This window comes from Polyergus mexicanus, unplaced genomic scaffold, assembly GCF_030449975.1.
Source record: "Polyergus mexicanus isolate NDT 795.1 unplaced genomic scaffold, iyPolMexi1.0 SCAF_6, whole genome shotgun sequence".
Taxonomy (NCBI): domain Eukaryota; kingdom Metazoa; phylum Arthropoda; class Insecta; order Hymenoptera; family Formicidae; genus Polyergus; species Polyergus mexicanus.
The window spans coordinates 10,849,524-10,876,888 of NW_027223326.1; the positions used below are offsets into that span (position 1 = coordinate 10,849,524).

At 35.1% G+C, this 27,365-nt stretch overlaps 1 protein-coding gene across 6 annotated transcripts; it reads right to left on the reverse strand.

Moving 5' to 3' along the window:
* Window positions 1–32: 32 nt before the first annotated feature.
* On the reverse strand, window positions 33–27,106 carry LOC138934385 (solute carrier family 2, facilitated glucose transporter member 1). 6 transcript variants are annotated; one of them, XM_070298067.1, is made up of 8 exons: window positions 20,118–20,226; window positions 17,580–17,611; window positions 17,169–17,228; window positions 16,547–16,570; window positions 3,860–3,958; window positions 3,013–3,577; window positions 2,498–2,898; window positions 33–2,378 (listed from the first exon to the last, which is right to left on the reverse strand). In XM_070298067.1, the coding sequence occupies exons 2-8, from the start codon at window positions 17,598–17,600 to the stop codon at window positions 2,031–2,033; spliced, it is 1,518 nt and encodes a 505-aa protein (XP_070154168.1). In that variant the 5' UTR covers window positions 17,601–17,611; window positions 20,118–20,226; the 3' UTR covers window positions 33–2,030. The 6 variants fall into 6 exon arrangements, with proteins under 6 accessions (XP_070154168.1, XP_070154167.1, XP_070154166.1 ...); XM_070298066.1 differs by lacking the exons at window positions 16,547–16,570; window positions 17,169–17,228; window positions 17,580–17,611; window positions 20,118–20,226 and adding exons at window positions 25,285–25,473; window positions 27,026–27,106; XM_070298065.1 differs by lacking the exons at window positions 16,547–16,570; window positions 17,169–17,228; window positions 17,580–17,611; window positions 20,118–20,226 and adding exons at window positions 25,285–25,473; window positions 26,653–26,739.
* Window positions 27,107–27,365: the final 259 nt, after the last annotated feature.

Below are 27,365 nucleotides of genomic sequence, written 5' to 3' on the forward strand. Positions count from 1 at the left end.
AAGCAGTGGTATCAACGCAGAGTACTATACAGATACCGGGGGCATTCTCTCTTTCTACAAAAATGGATAGATTTATTTATAAAAGAAAACTAAATACTAATAACTGCATTGCAAAAACTTATATAATAATCAGCAATGAATTAGCTAAAGATAAATGACAAGTTTGTATTATTTACAGTTTTGCGACAAGCAAATCGTTCGATTATTACACTTCAAATACACAGTATTCGCCTCTAGAAAGGATTGCGAGATAACGTACATATAATAAACTTCAAATTTCGCTTTTTAAATATATAATAAACTTCAAATAATGTAAATGAAAATCAAAGATTGATTTATTTAGAGCGCATTATTATAGGCAACTTAGTTTTCCTTTCATTTTATAAAAATCTGTCATTATGTTAATACTAAATTGATTATTATACAAATGAGTATTCTTTTTGAGAAGTGTGTACATAGCGTAAAAACAAAGTACACTATATCCATTTGCAATTTACGAGATAACAATCAGTTCCTGAGTTGCGTTTAGTATATGTATCGTATCGCATGTTTTTTTTTTCTTTATATATATATGAAATTAATCTAAATATTTTAAAAATATATATGATAACATTGATATATCCTTCTTAAACGTTAATCAACTCTACATGCATATACATAAATATAATATTATTTTCTCTATGCTATACAATACTAGTCTTTACATTCTTATATTTACAATTGTATCTTAAGACATTATTCGAATAAAACTTGCGCTTCAGGTTCATGTAATAAAATATTCTCCAAATTTGTTATAAATTATTTCATAAAAAAGCAGTTAATATATTTTGCTCACGAATATAAGGTCTATTCACATTATACGATAACACGCGACAGAACATTCTTCGCATCTGCAAGGATGCGAAAAGACATACACACAAGTACATTTGTAATATACTTATACAAGTATGCTTATGAAACTATATTTTATCATATCGTCGTATAATGTGAATCGATGCTAATTCTTCTTTTTTTTTGACAACGATTATTTAAATTTCCTTTATAGTAATGCGATATAATTATTTGATGGTAAGAACACAAGCTTTTCTCATGCACTATAAAACAGTTATTCTATATCTATAAAAAAAAATCCCAATCGTATTCGTTATTGTGATATTTTTAAAACATGATATATTATTTCGTACTATTCTTCGTATAAAAAAAAAAAAATTTGTCTAGCAAAGCGATAGAAATTTATCGATATAAAATCGGAATCGGACGTTTTCGAAAATAAAAGTAAAATCAGCCAGCACATAAGATTCTTTCAATGTCACATTCGATCTTGAGGTCTTTTCGTGACTAGAGCTGTAATTCTTCGTATCGTGGCGTATGTTATATCGTTGTTTCCAATGTAAGAAACAAATTAAAAGTCGAAAAGACTTGGTGAAAGAATCGTATTCTTTGAGCTGGTCTCGCGCCATTTAAATTGCTCGCTATTTTTGCGATAACTTTTCTTCGCTGTGGATGCAACATATATATATATATATATGTAAATATATAGGAACTAAGATTATAAGTTTATAACTTATAAACCAGGCGCACTTGTGAAAGGACTTGCGCACGCATGCGCGACTTGACATTGCCCTTGAAATATTTCACTCGTATTCGAAGCTTTTGCACAACAGAGTTCCCGAATCAAATAACTAGGAATAAAAAGAATTAAATAGTTAAATAGTAAAAAAAAGTTAAAATTTTCGGATTTCTCTCAATAATTGGCACTAATTAATAATTGTACGGATTACGTTTCAATTATGTTAGATATATCGCAACGAGCATTGCAATCCGATGAACTTTCATACAGCGCATTGGACATAGTGTTGGAAGCGCTTTGATAGATCATAGGTAGAGTAAACTATGTGCCACTTTCGTCGAACCGCCGAGTTCCTCGATAGAGATAGAGATAAAAGAACGCATTGACCGTTCAGATTTCGCCAATAGAGATTTCGTTCTTTCAGAAAACATATTTTTCTTATTTTCTTTTACTATTCTCTTCATTGGTACGATATTTGTCTAAACATACTGCTAATTTCCTCCATGGTTTTGTTCTTCGTCTCCGGCACCTTCTTATATATGAAGAGTGTGAAGAACAATTGCAGCACAGCGAAGATGATGAACACGTAAGCACCTAACACTTCCTGCAACGGCAAGAAGCCGATACTGACGATGAAGTTCGCGGTCCAGTTCACAGCAATGGCAATGGAGGTGGCGGGCGGACGAGCGGATTGACTGAACAATTCGGATACCAAAAACCACGGGATACTTCCCGGTCCTGTGGCGAATAAGACGACAAACATGATGACGAGCACGATCGAAAAGTATGCTGCCGCTCGTGATGTTTCCTAAAAAAAAACAAAAAAAAAACACGGAAATAAATAAATTTGATTGCAGTTTTAACTTTCTCTTTCGAATATCATCGTGTCTATCTTTCGTGATCTCAATCAAAGACAAGAATACTTACAGCAAATACGAGACAAATGGCGAGCAGAACGGTGTCCACAAACATGCCACCGAATCCAACCAGAAGCAAGGTTTTTCTGCCTGCCTTCTCTACCAACACTAGAGAGACCATAGTCATTAAAACATTCATCGCACCGACTCCCATAGTGGCGTTTTGCGCGGAAGTTTTGTCCAGCTGCGCCATCATAAAGATCTTTGTCGAGAAGAACATGACGGCATTGATGCCAGATAGCTGTTGAGCAAACATAATCATGATGGAGATGAAGAGCGGAATGCGGAGCGCCGGATTCATGAACAGCTCGCGCACGGTGACCTTTGGTATCAACTTGACCGATTCATACTCTGTACGCATCTCTTCCATCTCGTCATGAACTTCGATCGTGCCGCGTAGCCAGGACAACGCTGGGGAAAGAAAAACGATCTTTGTGAGAAAGATTCAGCTATTTTATATCTATATTTTTATAGACCGTATTCTTCACGTTCATATTATTCGTAATCTTTTATTCATCCGTTTACCTCTTTGCGCGTCCATGTCCTTGCCACGGCTAAGTAATAGGTACTTGGGACTCTCAGGACAAAGCGGTAACGTACACATCTGGAAGATTGCCGGCACGATCGTCAGACACAGCAGCAACGGCCATTGGTCGGCGGTGCCGAGGATTTGATTCAGACCGAGGATCTGCGACACTAGGATCGAGATGGTGATGACCAGCTGGTACACCGTGCCCACGGCGCCGCGTAAATGCACAGGCGAGATCTCGGCCAGATACATTGGTGCCAAACCGGCGTTCAATCCGGCGTTTATACCGATCAGGAATCTACCAAAGATTATCATCTCGTAGCTCTTCGCTGCCTTGGCGCTACCCTCGAAGATCACGGTAAGCAGCACTATGATGTTGTTCAGCAACAGACCGCCCTTTCTACCGAAGCGATTCGCCACCCAGCCTACCATGGAACCTCCGATCATCCCGCCGACGCAGAATATCGATACCGCCACCGACCAGATTATCGTCACTTCCGACTGATTCGTCGGTACGCCCGTACGATTCGCCTTCAGCTGGCTGATCCAGTCTTCGATAAGCTGGATAAAAACGTTGAAACATTTATTAATCTTTCGTTTTTCATTCTCATTATAGCTTCGTTTACTTCTGTGTCACAGGCATCAGATTTACAAATATTTTATTGTTATATCATTTTATGCGACTCCGTCGTGACTCTGACATAATAATAAATATCGTAATACTGTCGCTATATTAAGAAATAAGTAAATGTAACAGTCTCGGATTCTCGGTATTGCAAATAACTAACGTAAGACGTTGCAAAAGGTATCTGACAATTAAATTGATGCGAAAATTCGTCGTACCTGTTGAGGAGCGTTAACCACACCAGTGTTGTACCCATGTTGGAAGGATGAACCGAGAGCGGCTGCCGCGATAGCGAATGCTAATCGGCCGTTGAGACCCTGCGACAAAAAATGATATCGCTACTTTAAAATTCTGATACGAAATTATGATGAATATCTTATCGAATACAAAAATAGCATTAACATATTAATAATCAATACACATATAAATATATTGTAAATATGACATAAATATCACATAAGATAACATTTTAATATAACACACATTGTTCATTAAATTTGCGTATAATTAATTATATAAAATATAAATTCGCACACATATACATTAAACTTTTTTTCATATATCAAATATTTAACGGTAAATGTTTTTCGCTCGAGATAATGTATAGAATATTATAATTCTTGAAAAAAAGAGACGAAAGCTTTGAAAACATTCTCGAAAGGAATAGAATCTATTGATAGCGGTCTTAAAACGATTATTATAAATGCACAATGTCATTTCTCTTTCTTGAAATGCAGATGTCGATAATGCCGATAAAACGTGCGATATATTAATGAAGTGATGAATATGCAATGTGCAAGTGTAATAGAATACATTTTGCTCGACATCAAGGGTCAAATTGAAAGAATCGAGCATCTGTCCACGAGTAGCGAGATCTCATTCGGAATATTATTTCGTCCCATGTAACGATCCCGTATCTTTGTCGCGTTTTAAATTGGAGCATATGTCTTTTTTTTCTAGAGCATTCGAAAGAGAAATTGTTGCAATTTCACAAGACCGAATCTTTCGTGGTCTCTCCCATTCTGCTTTTCTTTTTCTCAAATATTTACAAGAAAAAAAATATTATTTACAAGAAAACGAGTGCGTACCGCTCTTTTCAGATATGGCACTTCGTAATCGGTCGATTTTACTGTCATTTTGTCAGTGACTCTCCTCAACGCCGAGATAATACAAACACTTCACTTTCACTATTCGACTCGCGATAGACGAAAAATAAAGAAAAAGAAACTGCATATGCCGCGTCAGATCGCTTGTCCCCGACACCGGCTTTAGTTGTCGTTCTCCAGTGTCTCGGAACACGTGCTAAAGACTGCTGGGTCGGTACCCCCGCCGTACGTTCTTATACTAGGAGACTCCGCGACGCACACACACACATACCCGCGAGCACATGTGTGATGCACGAACGTATGTTTCTATCCGGAAGGTATATGCTTTGTAAACGCGTATCTCTATCCAAGTATGTACGTGCGCGCGCGTTTAATATGGCGCTCCAATGTTACGCGGCGAATTTTTTTTTTTTTTTTTTTTTTTTTGCTGGATGTACATAGTGCAAACACGTACGTACATCATTTCCATGGAGAACTGATACTTCGTTCGAGTTGCACGCGGGAACTTTGTGTACAGAGCAAGCAATGGCGTAAGCAGCACATATAAGTATTTTGTTAATATAAATCTACTCTCGTAGGTAATTCGATTGAGAGAAAAGGATCAGTCTGTAATAATTCTCCGAATCTTAGAATCAATTATTTAATCTCACAAGGGCGTGAATTTTACTCTTCAAATTATTAATTCATTTATTTTTAATTAATTAAATTTTGTGGGCTGTTATTTATCGCCAATGCGAGATACGCACGTATATCGAATTATATAGAATAAATAATTTATTCTCGCACAAAAGAAATGTCATGCCGATGTTAATTCGTGCGCGGGAAACGTAGGAATTGCAGGGTCATAATAGAACGACGAGAATAGCAAATGAAGCGCATCATCATCATAATGTCCACAGGCGCGTGTTTACATATACATAGAGAATAACTCGTATAAACATTTATCGGCATATTTTTCGACAATATCCCCGCGAGTCTCCTTATGACGTCGGCAGGTCCGATAACCGAGTGTACTTTGTACGCGAAAATATGGCAATAATCTACGGTGCATCTATTACATCGACGATTTCTTACCACATATACTACGCACTGGTGCGATAATAATTCATGAGAAATTCTAGAATATATTTGTGTGTCAATCGCGCATCTCGCGAACTTTAGACTCTTCTTCTAAAAAAGAAAAAGAAAGAAATATAAATATCATTATCGACAATCTATATATTCGCTCTTTAACCGTGGCTTCTATTTTATTTCTCTTTCCCACATTCTTCTTCAAAGGTCTCCGAGGATACGTTTATTTCGTTCTGAATAAAGAAAGTATTTTGTAAACAAAACAAAGAAACTGTAGCTTTCCATTTTATCGTCGAACTTTTTCGACCCTCATCTGCATAAGATAATTCGATTCGAGTAAAATTTACATAAGCACGAGATAAGATTAAACTCTCTTCTCTCGCAAATTTTAAAATATTTGATTTCGCGCGATGGACAAGATAACAATGTTTAAGAAAAATTACTTTGCGCGTTATCTCGTGCTTTTTATGCGCCAATGCAAATGAGAAACCCAAAGTTTGCCCAACGTCTCCGAGTCTCGTGATGCATAACCCGTCGTTTCATGCTTCTTCTTAATAAAAAAAAAAAAAAAAGGGGGGGGGGTACTTCTATCGCGATAAAAGGAGTTATTGAACTACGCAAAATCAGCTGTTGCATACGTTACGCACACGTTTTTCTCCTCGATCGATTCGGAATATTACCTCGAATGACGCAACAGAATCGTATTAATAACAATGAGGAGTAGTATAATAGATTTGAAACGATGTTCGCAAGTAGAAACGACTTCTTGAAAATGCAGAAAGAAAAAAGAAGCGTTACGTAAAGGAGCACTTATAGTGCGAATATGAATTTCAACGGCTCGTTACTTAACATCCATTATTAATGTAGACGAAAACGATACGATGTTCTCGATTAAAATTGCATACGGATCAATAGATAGCTGTGTTGAAACGCGTTCATCCACAATAACAAAAACAAATTAAAACGAAAGTGATCCGTATCTATATATCATAGAATATTTAATCATCTCGAGATCAGGAATTGTTTGTAAAAATCTGGCCGAACGTGAAATAAAAAGAGTTAAATATATTTCATTCTATTATATTTTAATATATTTTAATTACACATTTACTTTAAATTTTCTCTCCCTCTTTTTGTTAGGTTAAAAATAATAAATAGAAACAGAAATATTCAATAATTGATATAAGAAAATCTCTGAATTTGCAAGGAGATTAAAAATCTATAATGTGGGAATGACGAAAAAAAAAATTATTATTGATCCAATCGACTTTAATTCATTAATTTTTTGCGAGGACAAAAAACAAGGTCATGCCATGCGTTCGCAAAACGAAAAAGAAACATGCTTAGTCAAGCTGAAAATGTAAATAGCGAACGTTCCTTCATGTTTTCCTTCGTATCTATTTCTTCACTGTGATATTCATTAACTGGCGTATATTATGAACTTGATACAGAAGCATGATCAATCGAGATTATCAATGCTAAAGGGAGAAGCTTATATCGACGTATCGTCGCTATTAGATATTTCGCGTTAACGACGTTAATTTCCACGTTACACATAAAAAATATAAATATACAGAAAAAAAAAGAAGTTTGACGTATCACGATGACTCGTCGAGAAGTGAGATAATTTTTATGATATATAAAAATATAGAGAAAATAGAATACGAAATATTGCGGGCGATTAACGAAGAGGAAGAGATCTCGCACGGTTTAATTAATCAAGCCTTTATTTATGACCGAATAAATAACGTAATATTCGTTCTCGTCTAATGTAAGTTTAATTTCGGTTCTCTAATGGTGTCTTAATGCCGTAGTTATAAACGTGGTTAACGTTAAAAATTGATAGATTGCTACCCGCATGTACCCGCGCTTTCGTTCAAAGAACATCGACTTGGCTCAATCAAGGTACAATCCCCAGAGCCAATTGGTGAAATCGCGTTGTATTACTGGAACACTGAGCGATATTGATCGCACGCGAGGCACTGACAACACGGATAAAGCGATTTAGCTCACGGTCGGCAAATACACGGTCGTGAAACCTTGGATACGATATAAATTCACATTTCCGCGTTATCTTCCATTGTCATCTGATTTTCTCTGGAATCTTGAAGCCATTACACTTTATCTAAGAATAAAATCCCCGTAAATCTCTTTTAATTCAGTTATCTTTTATACAGCGTATTATACACGAATCTTCTCTCTCTCTCTCTCTCTTTTATTGCAAAATTCATGAAAAGTTTCCCATCTAAGGACAGAACCGGTGTCCTTGCAGGAAAACAAACGAATTGAAATAGACTGACATAAGAATCTATTTTGCAAAATTGAAATTCTAATTCGGGGCAAGATACGCGATGGAAGATAGCTTACAAACTCTTGTATTTTTTCGCGATGATTAAAATGTATGTTCTCTAGAGGAGAGCAAAAATTTTGAATTTAATTGCGAAGTTTCATAAAAAAAAGAAGAAAATGCGATTTCCAATATTTTTCGAGATTTAATTCTGCGCTAAAAAAAGATGCCGCGTCATTCAAGACCCTTATACGAGACGAATTTATTATCGAATATTATCTTAAAAATATTTAATAATTCATGCGATAATCAAAATTTAATATACGCATTATATAAAAATATCAATAATTTTTATTTTAAAAATATTTTTCATTCTCTTTTATATTATATATGACCAGTATTTTTTAAAACAGCAAGATATTAATAAATACAATAAATAAATATATATATATACATAAAATTTTAAAAAATCCAAAATAAAATTTTGTTCTGCAATATAAAAGAAATTTTGTCAAAATTTACGCGTCCGTTGTGCGTGCGATTGTTACGCGGTCGCAGTTCAAAGGTTAATTCGTTTTCGATAATAAATTCGTCTCGTATAATTTTTCGCAAGAATATCAAATAAAAGCCTTCCTGTCATTTATCGAGCGTATTTAGTTGATAATCCATGACTATTTAATCGGAGGCGACGCCTATGATTTCTAAAGTCGTTTCAGCGTCTGACGACGTCGGTCCGCGCGTTGCGTGCGCCATAAGTGTCGCGTGTGTTGCGGCACGCACACGGTTCCTATTATTACACGTATATGTGATTACTACGGTCACGCTGTGTATATATATATATATATATATATATGTGTATAAAGTATATATATACATTTTTGTAGCAAAATTCCAAACTGCCATGACGTATCATGTCTCAAGAACGACCTATTCGTTGGCACACATGTATGCATGTGTGCGTGCGCGTCATGAGACCTTCTTGCATTGGCCGTAATAAAGGCACGTCGCGCCGCGGTTGGCGCAGCCGATGGTCGAGCCTCCCGATTAGAAAGAGAAAAAGAGAGCGGCGGCGACGAGAAGGGAACTCGAGTGTGCTAAAAATAGCATGCGCAACGTATGCTGCCTGTTTTCGAGACGCCGTTGTCCAGGTTACTTCAAACCACTAATTTCGCCGCTCCCTGTGAAAAGCAAATAGACGCGCCTCCGTAACAAAGGATCCACGATTGTATCTACAATAGATGAATTTATCCCTTTTGATTCTTCGAGACACAATCGGAGTCCCTAGCCCTTCGATTTTGGGACTCGGAATTTTCGGTTCAAATGGAAAACCTGCGGACCATATGGTGCGAATATATATGTTTCTCTCTCGTTTTTCCAATCTTGTTAAAAAAATTTGCGGACACGTACACACACATACATATTTACCTATGTAATGTACTTACTTATGTAATGTATTGTTAGAAGTACATAAAAAAAAAAATTTTAAATGAAGAAGTAATTGTAATGGTATTTTTTACGTTGTAATTATTATGTTATTGTTTTTACATATTTTTTAAATTTATAATAATTTTATCTTTAATATATATTTTCTGTAAAAAATAATATTTGGAATGTAATCTATTTCTCTTCCTCTTTCTTTTTTTCTACTTTTTAATGAAAAAAAAAAAAATCGATCTCCAAAAATTGATATCGAAGTAACCCTAGACAGAGTACACCGTTTTTTTATCACCCTTGTTCTGTCTTCTCTTAATACAACTTTTAGTTCTTATTTAAGGATGAGAGGGTAGATCTCTTGTGGGAAAAACTTTATTGATATAGAAGAATTTCGTATTAGTGCTCTGTCATTAGTCAATAAAAAGCACTTGACGAATGTCTCCTGGGAGAATGTTAGCGAGCGATTTATATAAAAGAAAATTAGCATTTGTAATCATTTCGTATCGAAGAAAATTGTATCAAAACAAAGTCCACTATGCTGCTCGTATTGTCATAAAATTAAGATATTTATTTAAGAGATTTAATTTTTACTGAAGTCTATGCGTGCAAAAATACATGAAAAATAATAAAAGAAAATAATAAGTAAAATACACAATATTAAATTGTATAATAAAGTAATTATTTTTGGAAAATAAATATTTTTAGAAAATATCAATTGGATAGTTTGAAAAATCTTCGAGCGCGTTCTCACTTATGAGAAGTATCGAGGGAATTATAAGAGGTCATCATCTCTGTCACGATTATCTAATTGTCAACATTGAATATCTCTTTGATTAGATTTTAAATTCACTTTAACCTCTAAGAGAAAAAGAATAGTGAATAATACAAAACCACGTTCTCAACATATTGTAATTGCTCAATATACTTAGCATATCACAAATTTTTTATTTGTTTGATATTTGTAATGAATAAATCTCTCACCTATACATATGTATACGCGTAAGATTATAAATAAATGAAAAATATAATAATGAATTCTTACGATATATGTATATACACATATATGATATAAATGCTTCTATCAAAAATATAAACATAAAATAACATTAAATAATTTTTTTAAATTCCATGAAAAAATTTTAATGAATCTTTTCTATACTTTTGAAGTTTAATGTTTCACAATCTTAATTCAATTCAGATCGTAGCTCAAAGTGGATTGATAAATACGAAACCAACAATATTTTTAATTGGATCTTTTCTGTCTTTGATAAAAAAAATATTTTTTTAATTTGTCTTTCACTGCCTTTGATCAAAAAATAGCGCGAAATATTTCACATAAGCCCCTGCAAGATAAACAAAGATGCGTGCCGCAGAGATTAGCCGATTTTATAAGACATATCGACGCAACGCGAACGTTTCTTACGCAATTGCGATATGATAGATATATCGGTAAAAAATATAATGTAAAGATTTAATAACGATGACTATCTGCGCATTATGATAATGGCGCGTAATTTTTTTCCTCGAAAGACGTGAAAAAGAATTCCACGAAGATGACGAGGCGGTGCTAATCTCTTTAGCGACGTTAGCCATTCTCTTTCCAGGCGTTATGAATATTTTAAAGCAAAAAAATGTCGCGTGTAGACAAAAGACTCAATTAATGTCGGCGTCGTAATAGGTTGGCATCTTATTCCGCGTGAATAACAACGTTTCAAAGCAGCTCGATTAACGAGATCGGATTCCATTTCTGCCGAATAATTTTTCATCAAAATCTTACGCGCATCGCTCCGTATATCGTACGTAAATGGAACCTGACAGATCTCATTGGAGCTTTCGAGCGGAGATCTCGTTACTTGCGCTCAAAGAGCACTGACGAGATACTTCCTCCGTTTTTGATCATTATCGAATCGCAGCCAATCGTCGCGCAGCACGGAGAAGCCGTCTTTACACAGGCCTTAAACATCTCAAATTTTCAATATAGAAACTTTAATGTCTTTTTTGCAAAACGCTATATATAATTATAAATAAAATATTTTGTGATTTTTTTCACAGAGAAAGAGAGATTGCATCGTCAGCGCATTAAAAATCTCTTTGTATAAACACGTGTAGGACTATGAGCGCGCATCACTTGTTGATACTCGGCATAAAATCATGATAAAGTAAAAAAATATATTGATTCTGCAAAATGGAAAAGTCTAAGAATATGTCGGAATAAATAATGAAAAAAAATGCACACGCCTTTAAAACGCCTTTTACGACTTTAAAACGAAGAATACAAAAAGATCCTCACCTTAATGTTTCACGTTTATTATTTGCGATCAAATTCTTATTTCTTATTAAAAATTGTTAATTGAGTTTTTACTGAAATTAAAATCAATTAATATTTTCGGATGTGAGAACATCAGTTTTGCGAAAACACATTTATGAAGCCTAAGTAAACAGCGATTGGAACTTGCGAAATAAAGATTTGTATATTTTCTATCATATTAGATTTTAATTTGAATGATTATAACAGAGAAGGCAAAGAACGTATTTTGAATGTCTGATTAGTCGTCAAGTCGCTCATTTATCACAGGATATGACAAAGATTTACCGAAAGCATGTCGGTCATAATCATCGTATACAAATATTTGATACGGCGTATAAATATTTATGATAAATATTCGCGCGATAAGACATAAATATATTCGGTATTTTGTAATTATTTACAAATTAAAGGATCTGTTATTCCTTTCTTCATCTACGCTATTTTGCCACACGTGCCACTTTTACTCACTTTCTCTAACGTATTTATATTAGACATATATGTATATATCTTTAACTAAGTGTTATATATTATCATGTATTTATTTTAACAAATAAACAATCCTACCGTGTGCGAAAAATATGTAAATGATATTCAACTTTTGCTACTCTATTTTATATTATTATATCTCACATATGCATAGAAAATAAATCATTTTTTAGAATTTTCTAACCAAGCCTAAATTGTTATGAACGGAGTGTTTGGTGAAATCGATGAATCAAAATCATACGACTGACATACTTGAGATCTGTTTGCCTTTGATATACAGTGCCCAACATTCTACGAAATATTTTTTCAGTCACGGATATAATGTATATCAGCGATATATATAGAATATCTTTTATTTTTCTCTCGAATATGCTTCTCAGACATATTTTTAGACATAGTCAATTATATTTGTAAATATTTATACGCGCCAACTTTCAACTTGAGAATAAAGCGGCTGTAAAATTTTTATCATCACGATCAACGACAGCTACGATTTGAAAATATATCCAGAGTCACCTTCTCGCAAATTTTTATTTCGTTTCTGCCAAATATTTAAAGCACATATTCTTATCCGGTTTCGCCGCTCTCGTTCGTTTTCAAGATTAACCTTTAAAGGAACCTTGGTGATACGTCAAGCATATTTATGATTTGTTTTTATACAAATATCTTTTTTTTTTATTCAAGTCAGTTTCACCGCTCTTTGTGATATACGTAATTCCTTCTCGAATAAATTTGTTATCAATTATTCTCGAACGAAAATGCTGAAGTACTAATTTTTAAAATAAAATAGTAATCAGAAAATATATAAAAATTTCTCACGCGAATCAGCACGGAAAGATCGGCTCCGCAAATTCGATCGGCGGATCCAGCGGCCATTAAAATTTTTCCGTTTATTTTGGGACGCGCCGTGTATATGTATTGTATATATACTTAGACAAAAAAAAAAAGCAAAATGTGTCTTCTCTCATTCGAGAATTTTACCTTGAGCTGCATGCTTGGGCGAAGTGAATAGTCCGCGCAAGTAGTTCACACTCTACTTCTTTTTACTTCTCTATCTCTTCTGTCTCGCTTCTTCCGTCTATCTCTTTCGGGGATCGCGGAGATCGCTCTTTCTCTTTTGAATATTTTCTTCTGGAGAGTTTATATCAAGTCTACCGAAAAACGGCGACGGCGGCGGCTCCGAAAATTCGCTCGGAAATGAAGAAAGATCCCGAGACAATGACCTCGATGTGACGAGACCTACGTGTCACGGTCACTAGCGCGCGCGACTGCCGCCGATATTTGTGCGATGGCCTATTCAAAGCCGATTTTCAAAAGGCCCCGCTCTCCAGGGTGCCCCCTCTCCCTTCTGGACTGATACGACGGCAGCGCGATTGGACGAACCCCGCCGATTGAATCCCGACGCGACAAACGTGAACCTTTCACCGTCCCACGCACCCCTTCGGGGAGGGGATCGTTCCGCTAAAAGAAAAATATATACTCTCTGGAAACATATTACGTTCGAGATACGAAAGTCGTCGGTGATCTTTCGATAGCGGCATTTTGCGAATCGGCGAAAGTAGCGATGAGAGCGAGAGTTCTCGATAAAGTAATAAATTTTAACGGTGATTCTCTTCTAAATTCTGATCATTAATTAATTTTGATTGCCGCTATAAGATATTTAAGAATTTTGTGCGTCGAGGGGACAAAGGGGGACGCTTGAAAACCGCTTGAACCAACTGCGCGTCGATTCGCGACAAGCGAGGATATCGAGACGGTGTAATCGTAGTCGTATGTACTCGTATTACGGAAAAAAAAAAAAGAGTGTTTTGTGGGCAAACAAATCGATACGAATATCATATGACGAGAGATAGAGAAAAAGATGCGCGTTTATTAGAATATTTATATTAAAATATTTTTCTCTGACAATTCCCTCATATATTTCATTCGTGATTATTCTCGCCTGCGTAGGGAACAACACATTCCTAGTATTCCGAGAATATTTTGTGGACTATTCATTTTGCAGCATCCTTGTTTCAGCTCTTCGGAATATTGACGATTCTACGATCCTAAGCAAACATTATGCGCACACGCTTTGTCTCATTTTAAAAAAGAAAAAAAAAAAAGGAAAATGACGGGAAGCACACGCGTGGAGCATCTTGCAGTCTTTGCACCTTATGTCTTTTACTGTGAGAGAGCACACTTTTAATGGCCTGTGTACACACGATACCGGACGCGGCCCGTTAATGACAGCCAGTCGAGTCACGTCGGTTACGCGTCAATTTTACAATTAAGCCGTATTGAAGCAGACCCGCTTCTCCGCGACTTGGTCGCATACATTTCGGCGCGCTTGGTCGACTTCAAGTCCGCCTCGTTTCGCCTTTCGACACGGTACTCGCTCGGCATAATAACGCTATTCAAGAAATTAAACGCGAAAGCAAATTGTAAATAAAATCGTCCGAGATAAAATATGTTAATTTTACGGGCGTCGAAATTTCGAAAACGCGCCGAACTCGATTAAAGTTTATGAGCCTGCGAATGACACCGATGCATTTTTCGGAGATACCGTTCGATCGAAAGATAGAGAAAGAGACGGAAACTTTTTTAATGATGTTCGCCTTTGAGACCCGATGCGAATGAACAGCAATGCTTTATCGTTATTCAAAATGCGTTGTTATAAATATTTATCGAATGAAAGCTTAAAAGGTTGATTACTTAATTAAAATGTCATAATTCAATCTAAAAATAAGTATATGTATACAGAGAATATACCAAATATATTATCTTACACAGATATTAGAAAGATGATATTGCGGAATAATATTTAAATAATTGTGTAATTATGTGCATCATGCTTTTCTAAATAATCGGGAAAGAAGATATATTTTTTCCATTAGTTAAATATAAAAAGATTGAATCAATATCAGATATGTTTCGTGTATAAAAAATCGCGATAGGAGAGAAAATTAATTTTAAAAAAATTCCCCAAGTAATTTTTATTTCCTTTTAATGTGACGATTAAGAATTTCAATTAATACCGATACGAATAAGTTTCGACGATCAGACAGATACGGTTCGCTGTTAAAAGTAATTATTATCAATTGTCACAATATGAAGGCTAGAGCTGACGATAGGCGCGCGTATCGTCTAATTTGCATGTAAATACCGATTATACAAACGCACGTGTTCATCGTTCTTATCAGTAGGAGTCATCAAAATATTGCGTTTTACAATATTCATATTCTTTGTTAAAGCAGATGTGTTAAGACACACAATATCAATTTATCATTCAAAGAATTAGATACCTCACCGTTTAATAAGCGCAATCTATGCCAAGATAAAGTTCACTTATCGAAAAATAAGATTCTGTTTAATTTCATTCGCAAACAATCTATATATATATATATATATATATATATATATATATATATATATATATATATATATCCTCCTATCGATTAAACTGTTACAAAATTATATGTTATATAAGTTTATTATTATGTCAGTCAATAATAATAGTTACGTTAGAAAATAGAAGAGAGACGATACTGAACGCGATTTTAATACTGCGGCGAAAGTTAACTTCTATCGTAACACACTGTCTAATTTTCGATATTATTTCTTGTCGTAAAAAATTCGCGTCTCTAAAACGTTTTATCACTGGCAAGTTGCCAAAGAGAGTGATATCTGAATGGTATTTCCCTCTCTTTTATCCTTCTCCTCTAATCACTGAAATTTCAACACATTGCCGCGATAGAACGTTATCTCTCATGGACTTTGGACGTTTTAGATTGTTTTCGGCGGCTGAGAATATATAATGATAATTATTTCGATATTATAATTGATATCAACATGTAATTGATAATTTAGTATAGTGATGCATTATGCACGCCAGAATATTTATCTTATCTCAATACTTTATTTCATGTTTCATCTCCCGCAACGTAGAATATTCATACGCATCTGAAATATCTGTCAATGTATATTCAGACAGAGAGAGAGAGAGAGAGATGAATGTGTGTCTCGTGCGTGTTTACCGACACATCTGACAGTTTTCCGCTAATGGGATGAGACCTCGCGATAATTTGCGAGTCAATGACTTTGGCCAGACATCAACAACGATGCGATATGCGTGTGCATTTTTCCTTGCGGGGTGCATACACGACATAAAATAATTTTCTATATCGTCGAGGTGCGTCACAACCAATATATTAATATATTAGCTAGTACTTACCCAATCCTTATCGGCTGTCGCGGACTGGGAGCAAAAAAAAAAAGAAAAGAAAGAAAGACATGAGAAAAGAAATTAAGATTAATTATTTCGTAAGTAATTTCATAAGCAAGCGAGAAAAACCGTTATTTGGACAGTTTACAAGATAAACAAGCGTTTAAAGATTACACCGTGTAGGTAACTTTATAAAAGATGGAGAAATTTAGATGTATATATGTATACATATATAAAATAAAAATATGTATAAAGATAAATAAGGGAGAAGAGAGAAAACTATTAGGGTATATATTAATATAGAAAATTGTTCTCTCTCGTTAACTTATTATCAATCCTCGAACATGGTCGTATTTTTATATACAAAAACGATATGTATAAATTAAATCGTAGAAAGAGATATCTTATTTTACAATTCATTAAAAAAAAAAAAAATAGAATTATTATTATTTTATCATTCCAATAATTTATTAAATAAAAACAACAATATTAAAAAATTCGACAATATTTAAAAATATTTTTCATAATATCTTGAAATTTTACAATATCAAGTCTTCTGCAATATTTACTCAACTTACCGCGCAAATATACGATTATACTCGAGAATCAACATCGAAGAAAAATGAATTACCTTCGAGGCTGGGGCAAGTGCTGTTGGCGTCGCCGCCTGTTCCTGAATATCGTCGTTCGACTAGAGAGCAAAATGTTTAATTATACCAATCTTAGAAAGTTCAGCTTAATATTAATCCACTTTTTTGAGAAAATTAAATTTAATCTTTTCGATTTCGAGTTTAATTTTTCAATATCAAATTGAACTATCATCGCATTAAATCTTTATTCGTTCTCTCCAATTTACTCTCTAATTTAATGCTCTCTCTATCGTTGCTAGATAAATAAAAAATAAAAAAGAAATATGAAACCTCTTAATTTGATGATGCGTGCTTCTATTAATTCCAATACATAAATTCCGCATATAACTGTTTGAATTTTTTACTACGCCTCCGACGAACGAATTGCGCTTATTGTTAGTTACATAACGTACCTTTTCCTTTTCCACGCCCATTGTATAGGCAGCTTGAAAGAACAGGAAACAGACAATTGGTTAGCAAAATTCTAAGAAACGCAGATCATATTAAATATTATACATATATCTTTGCGGTATCTTTTATGTGCAGATACGACGAGACCCCGAAAGACCATCGGTATCCAATATCGTCCGAAAAGGAAAATATAAGAGCTGTTTTGCGATGATAAAGAGTATCTTCGAAACTTGCGATAATCCGTCAAAACATCTCGCAAAATGCAATATCGATCGATTAAAGACAGACAATCGTCTATATCACTTTCTGTATGTATGATGCAATATAAAATAATAACTCCTACAAGAATGAGAAATATGATGCAATGCAAGTAAGATTGAAATGCAATATATCGGGATATATTTTTGAGATCACGACGATGCATTTGATGCAGATTGATAATAAATCTGTAATAAAGTTATAAATTTTGCAATAATATAAATTCGTTTAATGGAAATTCTTATTGTGTTTGCGGAGATGTCCGATAGACAGGATTCTTCTAATGCAACGAAATTTGACGAGCTATAAAAAGAGCTCTATATATATATATACTTTCGACGAAGAATTAATGTAATTGAATACAACCACGATAAATCTCGATTTCTGTAAAAGTATTATTCCTTAAAATGTAATTTTATTAAAATAACTAAGAAACAAATATTTTATATGTTTTTGATGCATTCGTAAAATTTCATTCGGAAAAATTCCATCTGTCATTGCATCGTGAATAAATCAAAATGACGCAATAAAGTTCCTATCCTTTCATTATTCTTCTCCTTCGAACAACTTTATGCAAATGTGAGCGAAATATTTACTAAGCATGACTTGAACATGGGTGCGTGATAAGACTTGGAAATTCTTGGCGCTACGTCGCTGCTTGTTTTAGAGAGAAGAGATGATAAAAAAATCATATAAAACAAATAAAGATTTAGAATTTATCTTTTCCGATTTGAAAAAAAAAAAAAAAAAAATGTCGATCATATTTCTAAGAATAAGTGATATCGCTGTTTAATATATAATACTATTGTCGTTCGAAATGTTGAACAGAATATTTCTTAATTGCGAAATTAATCACTGTGGTGCGAGAGCTTATTGGTTTACTCGCGGTCGCCAAATCTCACGCCACTTGACTTTTTCTTAAAAAAGAATTCTTAAAAAGATATGGCTTATAACGACACTCCTACCATGACACAAGATATGTGTAAAAAATTCAACGTATATACAGTACTATCATTCCAAAAGAAATAAACAATGTAAAAAAATTATATTTATCTGGGAATTCGATTTAAAAATGTAATCTTGACTACATTTTTTTTTAATCACAATATTTGTTCCTTCGAAATGAACAATATATATTTCTTTTTTATACACATTTTTCTATATAATATAAAAAGCAACGGAGATATCTCGACTGTTTCAATTAGATAAAGCACTTTGTGTAAATTCTGTTCGAAACTACGATCTGAAGATTACGATCAGAATTGTTTATATTTATCCGTGATAGAATTGACGTAAGACAAAACTGAAAATATATATACGGATGCTCGTCTAGCTAATAGATTTTCGCGACATAATATGCACTTGTTATAATCTGCCGAAGGTAATTTCAGTTGTACAATATTAGTGTTTTGAAGAGAAATGCAATTATCGCCTGTAAAAATAATTTTATACAGATCGCATTCTCTGTGTTTATGATGGCAAGATATTATTATTGATTTCTAAATTGGAAAATATATTACGATGTTTACGAAGATGCATCACGCACGTTGCGTGTAACAGAATAAGATTTGAACGACACGATAGTATTATGTAACTGTAACGAAGTATTGTATTATAAAATATCTCGCATGCGCATGCAGACAGCACATTCAGTTTCCCGTTTACTTGTCAGACTTTATCACGCTTTTATTTCCTAAGAAAAAAAAAAAAAAAAAAAAAAAATCCATATCACAGTCGTCGATGTTCGTTTAGTACCCTGGAAAGACCCAGTCGATAAATCGTAACAAAGGTCAAACGCAAAGGTCAAACGGCTATACCTTTCATCCCATTCGTCATAAATTCACGATATGAATATTATGAAAAATTAGCTCGATAATCGTTAAGCGAATCCGAGACCAGTACAACCTCGACGGATAATTGACAGGCGAAAACTTGCGAGTTGGAGCCCTAAATTTCTAAATTTCTCCGGCATCATATCCGCGGAGAACACATGCGGATGAATATCAAGACGGGTCTCAAGCACCGAGAAATTCATTTGATCCAAACTTGTACGAAGCGGGGTTTCGAATTCGTTAAAATCGAGCGAATAAAATCAATCGAGATGATTGTACTGGCCGTGACGGACTGGCACTCCGATCCTCGAATGAGCGAAGGTATGTCGAAGGTATTCCTGTTAACATATTCACCCAAAATCTCACACAAAATCCGCGACACACGTGTAATCGTTATTCCCATTCTTTTTTTCGGCGGATCATCAGGCGCAAAAATATGTGCGAACTCACCTTTCTGAGACGCAGGTGAGAAACGGGTGGAATTCGTCTATTCTGAGCGTTCGCTTCGATCCTCGTGCGCCTTAATACCCTCCACGGACAGGGGTTGACGCAGTTGGCGCGTCGACCGACCGACCGACCTCGCGGCGCAGGCGCATAAATATTTCACCCCCTTATGCAACCCCTGTTGTGTCCAAAGGAGAAAAGCTTCCCGTGCGCGCCGACTGAATCGAGATTGCGTCATTCACCGGATTTTGAGCCGATCGTTAAAACAATGACGTCACGAACGGCGGGATTACTGATCATTTTGAAAGGTGAAACTGTGAGATGCTATTTAGGAAAATTCTTTAATGTCTCAAATGATAGCAAGGAGAAATGTTTATTGCTCTTCTCCTTTCATTTTTACCTCTCTCCTTCTCTTTGCGAGCATTAAAAATTGGCTTAATCCCAAATTTGTTAAAAACATCCGTATGATACTTCTCGATGAACACATTTTTTTTTGAAACTTGTTACATTAAATATTACGTAATAAGGAATCATTTTTGTAACATGAAATGTTTTTCTTTCGCGATGAAACTTTTAATAGAAATTCGCATATCGCGAAAGAAATTGCTCTTGACAATAATTATTAATAACAGAATTATGTAAGTAACGGCTCATCAACATACATTCATTGATAAGAGACAGATCGAACATAAGGAAGTGGTCAGCTCTTCCGAGTTTCTTAGGGAAGATATAAATTGCATTGCTTGGCGATATAAGATATTACTCGTATTTCCAATTTGAGGAAATATATAGAGCGAATAAAAATGCACACGCACACGCGTGTCTCTCGTCCCACGTGAAAGAGATTCATGCTGGTCGCGCCAGCATCTAATGACGTCTGCGATCGTCTGGCATATGGCCACAGATGCGATATCATTGCATTGACTAAACTAAAATGAAATTGCACATTCATTTTATTATCACGGATGTTGCGGCTGGCGCGACACTTTGAAGAAAAAAAAAATGCCTTTCCTCAAGCCTCAGCTGCGTGATTTACGGGATTACGAATAAACCGATTACACGTAATGCATCATGACATTCCAAAATTATATCAACGAATAAATTCGAGCTATAAAGACATAGTCTAAAAGATTGTTTTGTCTGCTTAATAAATTAATTGTGTATTGTATGTATCTCTTTTTTCAAAATAACAGAATTTTTTAAAGATTGGTTGTATGTGCTTTCCTACTTTTCTAATTCACTCTCAACCCAATAAAATTGTATTAACAGTTGGCAATTTATTACATTTACGACTTCGTTGACATCGATGCTCGATAAATCTATCGAAAAATCTCTTGTGTTAAATGAGAATAAATGGTAACGACTGTAATCGCACAACAAGACGATAATGCATTAATGCGTAATTAAAATCTTCATAATTATATAAGATATTCGAGAAATGCGCGTGTAATTTTTATTATATAATAATAGCTCAAGATGTCAAGAGAAGTTTAGTTTTCAAGATGATCGAAATCGTTAAAACAAATGGAGTTAATGTAATCAGGATTGTAATATCTAACACTAGTGTCGTAGAAAATGCAAGAAAAGAGTTAAATTAAAATCGACAGATCTATTAAATCTATAAAATTTATTCTTTTTTTTTTTTTGCTCGACGTATTTTCCATCCGCTTTCTGTTTCTCGAGAAAAAACTGGAATATATATATTAATTTTTTTAAATATTGAAAATATGCAAGAGAATTTTTTTACGCCTACCGAAAAGAGCCAATCGCGTGCTATCTTTATTTCCGCGCACAAAGTGCGCTTGCCGATGAGCACGTAATAATTTTCTATTTTTACACGAACCCGCGCACGCGTGAATAGGCTAATATCTCAGTTCAGTTATAGCGAGACGTCTCGGCGCATTTTTCAGATAAGGCGAAACGATTTCCCTTCTCGCGCCGGAAAGAGACACAGGACAGATTACGTGCCTCCACGCACACCCACCGGATCGGCCAATAAAATACCACGACGACGGAGCGTTCTCCGTCATCACATGAGTTTCAAGAACGAAGGTGCATTCTAATCTTTTGATGAATCATTTGCAACTTTACATTCTTCTGTCTCAACTTAACAACGATGATAGCTGATGCAATTGCCGATGTAGTAAAAAATAAAAATGCGCGAGAATCACGACGAGATCTCGGTAAAATTCTTTAAAAAAACTCTAAAAGCGTTGGTTGTATATATAAATAATATCTTAACAAATCTCTGGGAATTTCCATCTTGATCGATACATTCGTTCGCGATGAACTTATCGCATCGTAGACCCGCGAGAATCCACCTGTTGAGAACGAAAGCAACGCGGCACGCGCGAATAATATCGCCGCGTGATATCGCGAATACGCGCAACTATTTCCGTCAAATTTAGGGCTGCCATCTGCAATTATACAGACCTAGGACTGAAACTGAGTTTAAAACTCCCGACCTTTCCAATTGAAACACGGACACCCATAATTTATTATGTGAAATTATTGCAACTGCTGACAAAGCGATAAAAATAGAATAATTTTTATTTTAATTATTAATAATCAATAATATTATTAATAGTCATTATTATTAAGAATTATTAATAATAGTAATAATGTAATACTACATTATTTTGTTTGCTGTCAACGATCCCAATGTCTTAAGGCTTGAACAATACCGCACGTACAACATAACAGACACAGACTCAAATGCGCGCATCGTCTTTTGTCACACGCTCAAAAAATCCGGACTACTTTGAAAAGTCCCCCCGTACGTTCCCGGATGCTCGAAAAACTAGGACAAATCGGGGAAAAACCGGACGAATGGCAGCCCTATTAGTCAAATTGCACGCGCATATACGAATGCCGGAGAACGAACGGCAATAGTAACCTTCGTACGCGATTAGCGCGGAAATTTTATCGAGCTTCAATGTCGTCATATCTTTCGAGCGATACGCATCGCTTAATTAGCCGCGATACGCAACTGGGGGCATATATTAATCGAATGCTTTGCATTCCATTAAACTCGGGTCAAATGCGCGCGAATACAACAATCGCGTACACAACACGCCCCGCGTATTGCGTCATCACTCGCGGGTAAGCTTCGTCGATTGTCTCGTTGCATCCAGTGGCGTAATCCGATAGAAAGATGAAAAAGAAAAAAAAGAATGAAAGAAGGATAGAAAGTAGAAATAAAAGAATAAGATAATACCATAGAAAGAGATCAGAAAAAAAGAATGGACTTGTCATATGGGCGCGGAGAGAGAATCTGTTTGCTAGTTTTTTTTTTTTTTTTTTTTTAATTGACAGAATTTCAATGAAAGGACAAAATAATTTAAGATCTAGAAAATGTTACTTAAAAGAGAAAATAATTCGTCTAATTTTTACACAATCGTGAACGTGTCCGATATATTAGTTACGCCATTGATTGCAACAATGAGAATATTGACAAAAGTATTAGTCGTGGTTACAGATCAACTGTGATGTAAGATGCGTTAGAGATCGCAATAATATTAGCGACATGATTCGTGTGGACGCTTACAATTAATTGTAGTTTTATTTCTGGAGATTAATCGTGCAATCTCCTTCTTCGAAGAGCGAGAAAGTAAAAATAGCGTGTACGAATGAATGCAATTCACCAAAAGAATTAAGATTACTCGCTGAAATCTCTCTCTCTCTCTCTCTCTCTCTCTCTTTTCTCATCAAACGATGAGGATCTGGAACTGGACGAGAATCGTTAAAACACGAAATTCGAAATGAAAAAAGCTGTAAAATTCTCCAATAATTACACGATCGACGTTTTAAATGACGCGGGAAATGACGATGACGTTATCAAATGCATAGAGAAACATGTAGAGAAAAATGTAAGAATGGATTTATTTTATATAGCGCAAAAAATTATTACGCGACACGCATGCGAATCCTTACCAAGAGTCTGACTTGATAATCATCTCGACGCCGGACTATACTCCCGGAAAATTCCTGAGCGCAATGTACGCGAGTGCGTGTTTACACATCTATTAAAACAATTGATAATGTTTAATGGATATTTTCTATAGATGACAAAGTGTAATTACGAGAAGTCGCGATCTTATTCGTTTGAAAGAAAAAAAAAAAGAGAAAAAAAATGCTCTTTAGAATTGGTCTTACCCTAAAAAATGAATGGACATAGAATGTCTCTCTGATAATCTACAATAAAAGTCGCGATAAATTGCGCGCAGGGACAATCGATAATGAGACAAAGAAATGACAAGTTTTTAAAATCAAAGACAATATTGATGCAAGAGAGGAATATCATCGAAATCGTAATAGATTCTACGTTAAAGTAATAGTATATGGTATATGCTATAAACGCGTGCTATACTTGCGTGTAATGTAGTACACGTGTCTCGCGTGAACATGAGAAATTTAGTAAATAAAATTAAACCAACACGCGGGTCTTCTATCGCACTTGTATCGTCCGCGAAATGTGCGCGCGTGAGGTATCCGACTACCTGATCTTGAATAACCACGATTTCGACATCGTCTTAAAAATAGGATGTTTTGCCCGCTAACGCATTTTTCGATATATATATATATATATACATCCATTTTCAATTCTCGGTTCGGCGCTCTGTACAAAATATGTATGTATATCATCTGGCGCTTAAAAGTGTACAAGTCTTTCTGTGACATATTTTGATATAATGATCATATATTTTCTGATTAAATAGTGTTCCCCAATTTCTATCATTGCTTAAGCAGTTCTTACTTCAATCATTTTTAGAACATTATCTGAAAATTCTTGTTTTTCAGAAAACAAGGAAATATTTCACAATACATATATTCATATATATGTCATAAAATGCTATTACTTTGTAATGTATGCATGTTATTTCTCTGTTATAAATAAGTAAAACCGAATCTTAATAAAGATTGAAACACACAAACTGTTGAAAGGGACGATCGCAAATATTACGTACGTTGTACTTTGCGTAATGATATCTTTACTTATAAAAAATTGAAATCGCATCATAGCGATGTTATATCGTGACGGATTCCGCGATTTTTTTACATTCATTTAATTTACATAATGTTTGATTACGGAGCGCGAGGAACGTATATTTAATCTCACGCAAAGCAACGGACTTTCCGCCCATTTAATGAATGTATCGCGATGAGAGCTTACCTTTCTCGCTGAGAGCGGTATAGTGGTCTCTCTGGTGTATATCGGAACATCGAGGTCACTGACGCTGCTACTGATACTGGGTGCACGAGAATCAGAACGTCCACCAAGCGGAACCGTGAGATGCGTTGGCCTCAGCGGATGCGATTCCGCGATGTAACCCTCGCCAAAATCCTCGTCCTCTCGTTGCATCTGTAAAAAATACAAATATATCAAAAAAAAGATCATATAATTCGTAAAGATTGCTCATATATTTTTTTATTTTTTTATAATTTAGACTCTCTTTTTTTCAGAAAGAAAGAGGATAAAAACAGAAAATTGAATTAAATAGAGAGAATTTTTTTTTTAATATAAAATATATATAAGCGAGTGTATATATATTTTATTTTTTATATGTATTTTATACATGTGTATATATTTTTTATTTTTTATACGTATTTTATATATAAAAAAAATTCTTTACTAAATTAAAATTTTTATTTTTTTTCCGTGTATGTATGAAAAAAAGAAAGAATTTATAAAAAAATTAAAAGTATAATGATAAATTTGCACACATTTATATATGAATATATCTCTAAAAGTCTGCATGTACGACTGCTATTATATTTTTCGATAAGTAAATTTGGACGATTAAAAATACTTTAAAAACAATAAACTGGTGATGATATTGTCACGAGAATTCTCCGTTCCATTACTGTCAATTTTCGTAATTTTCTGCGTCGTATGTAAAATTAGCACGAGTAGCAACGACAACGGTACGCTTTCCCTGTCAAGTATTTGGCAGGTGATCAAGGCTAGTAACCCGATGACACAGACTTCTCGTACCCGCGTGCTCTTCTTCTGATGCCATTCAGGAACGATCAGGCGATTGCTTCGTCAGATCGATATTTTGCGATTTCAAAATATTGCTATCACATTCGTACACGTAATCGCATTTTTTTCATCTCTGATTCGTATAAATGGAATCACAATAATTAAACACAAGATACACGGTACAATCTCATAAAATCTAAACGAGAGAACATTGAAAAATTTACATTACGCGTTTTTCGGTGATTACGTAGTCGAATTCTCTCTCGACTGAATCTAATTATGGACAGCAAACAATGATATTGGCGTTTAAATTCTACACAGCGTTTAGCTAATCCTACATATGACTTTAGATCTAAATATTCGCTATGAATATCCATGCTATATGAGGTAATTTCAACGATGAAAGAATATCGTTAAGTAATGAGAAAAGCGAAGCTCTACGATTAAAGTAAACATAATTGAATAAATAATATCGAAATTGTACTGTATCATACAAGCGGTAATCCTTAGATTCTGTTTGAGAGATAATCATAAACTTGGATCTTGACGAAAGATTACCTCGGCGAAGATCTCAGATGAAGGTGGTCAAGAGATTCGAGTACACGCGAATCCGACGTCTCGCGAGGAATCTTCGGACGATCAACGGAGACTACCGGGATTCGGTAGATATGTTTCGCAAGAAAAAGAGAAAAAAAGAGAAAGAGTCGCGACGGGGGATGCTAGATCGATTGGCAATCGGGACGCATCCGTGCAGCCGGGGTGTGCTCTTGAGACTGAGCTAGAGGACGCGCCGACTCGTCGCGACGTCGCCGTCGTGGACGTCGTAGTCGACGGCCTCTGGCTAGATTTAATTTTAACGCTTGGCGTATACGTGTATCTTTGCCGTTTAGACGAGCCTCCGCCGAGATGAGAGAGAGATGGTCACTCTTACCCCGCCTCCTTGGCGACGCCGCCAATTGATCCGCTGCAAAATCCTTCTCGTAATTGGTATCACTTGACCCCAGGATGTACATCGCGGATCCGATCGGCTCCTGGACAATTACTGCGATCCGTAAACCGCGGCTCATTTTGTCGGACAAGAAAGAGAGGGCGTGTCTATATTTTTCTAGAAGCAAAGAATAGAAGGAATCAAAGAGTTAAACACTTCAATTAACTTTAGCTAACTAAACTAGGCAACGACGCATACTATGTGTGACTTACATAAACAAAATAACTTTTAATACTTATATTACGTGTATATGTATTGAAGACATTTTTTTTTTATTTGCTCT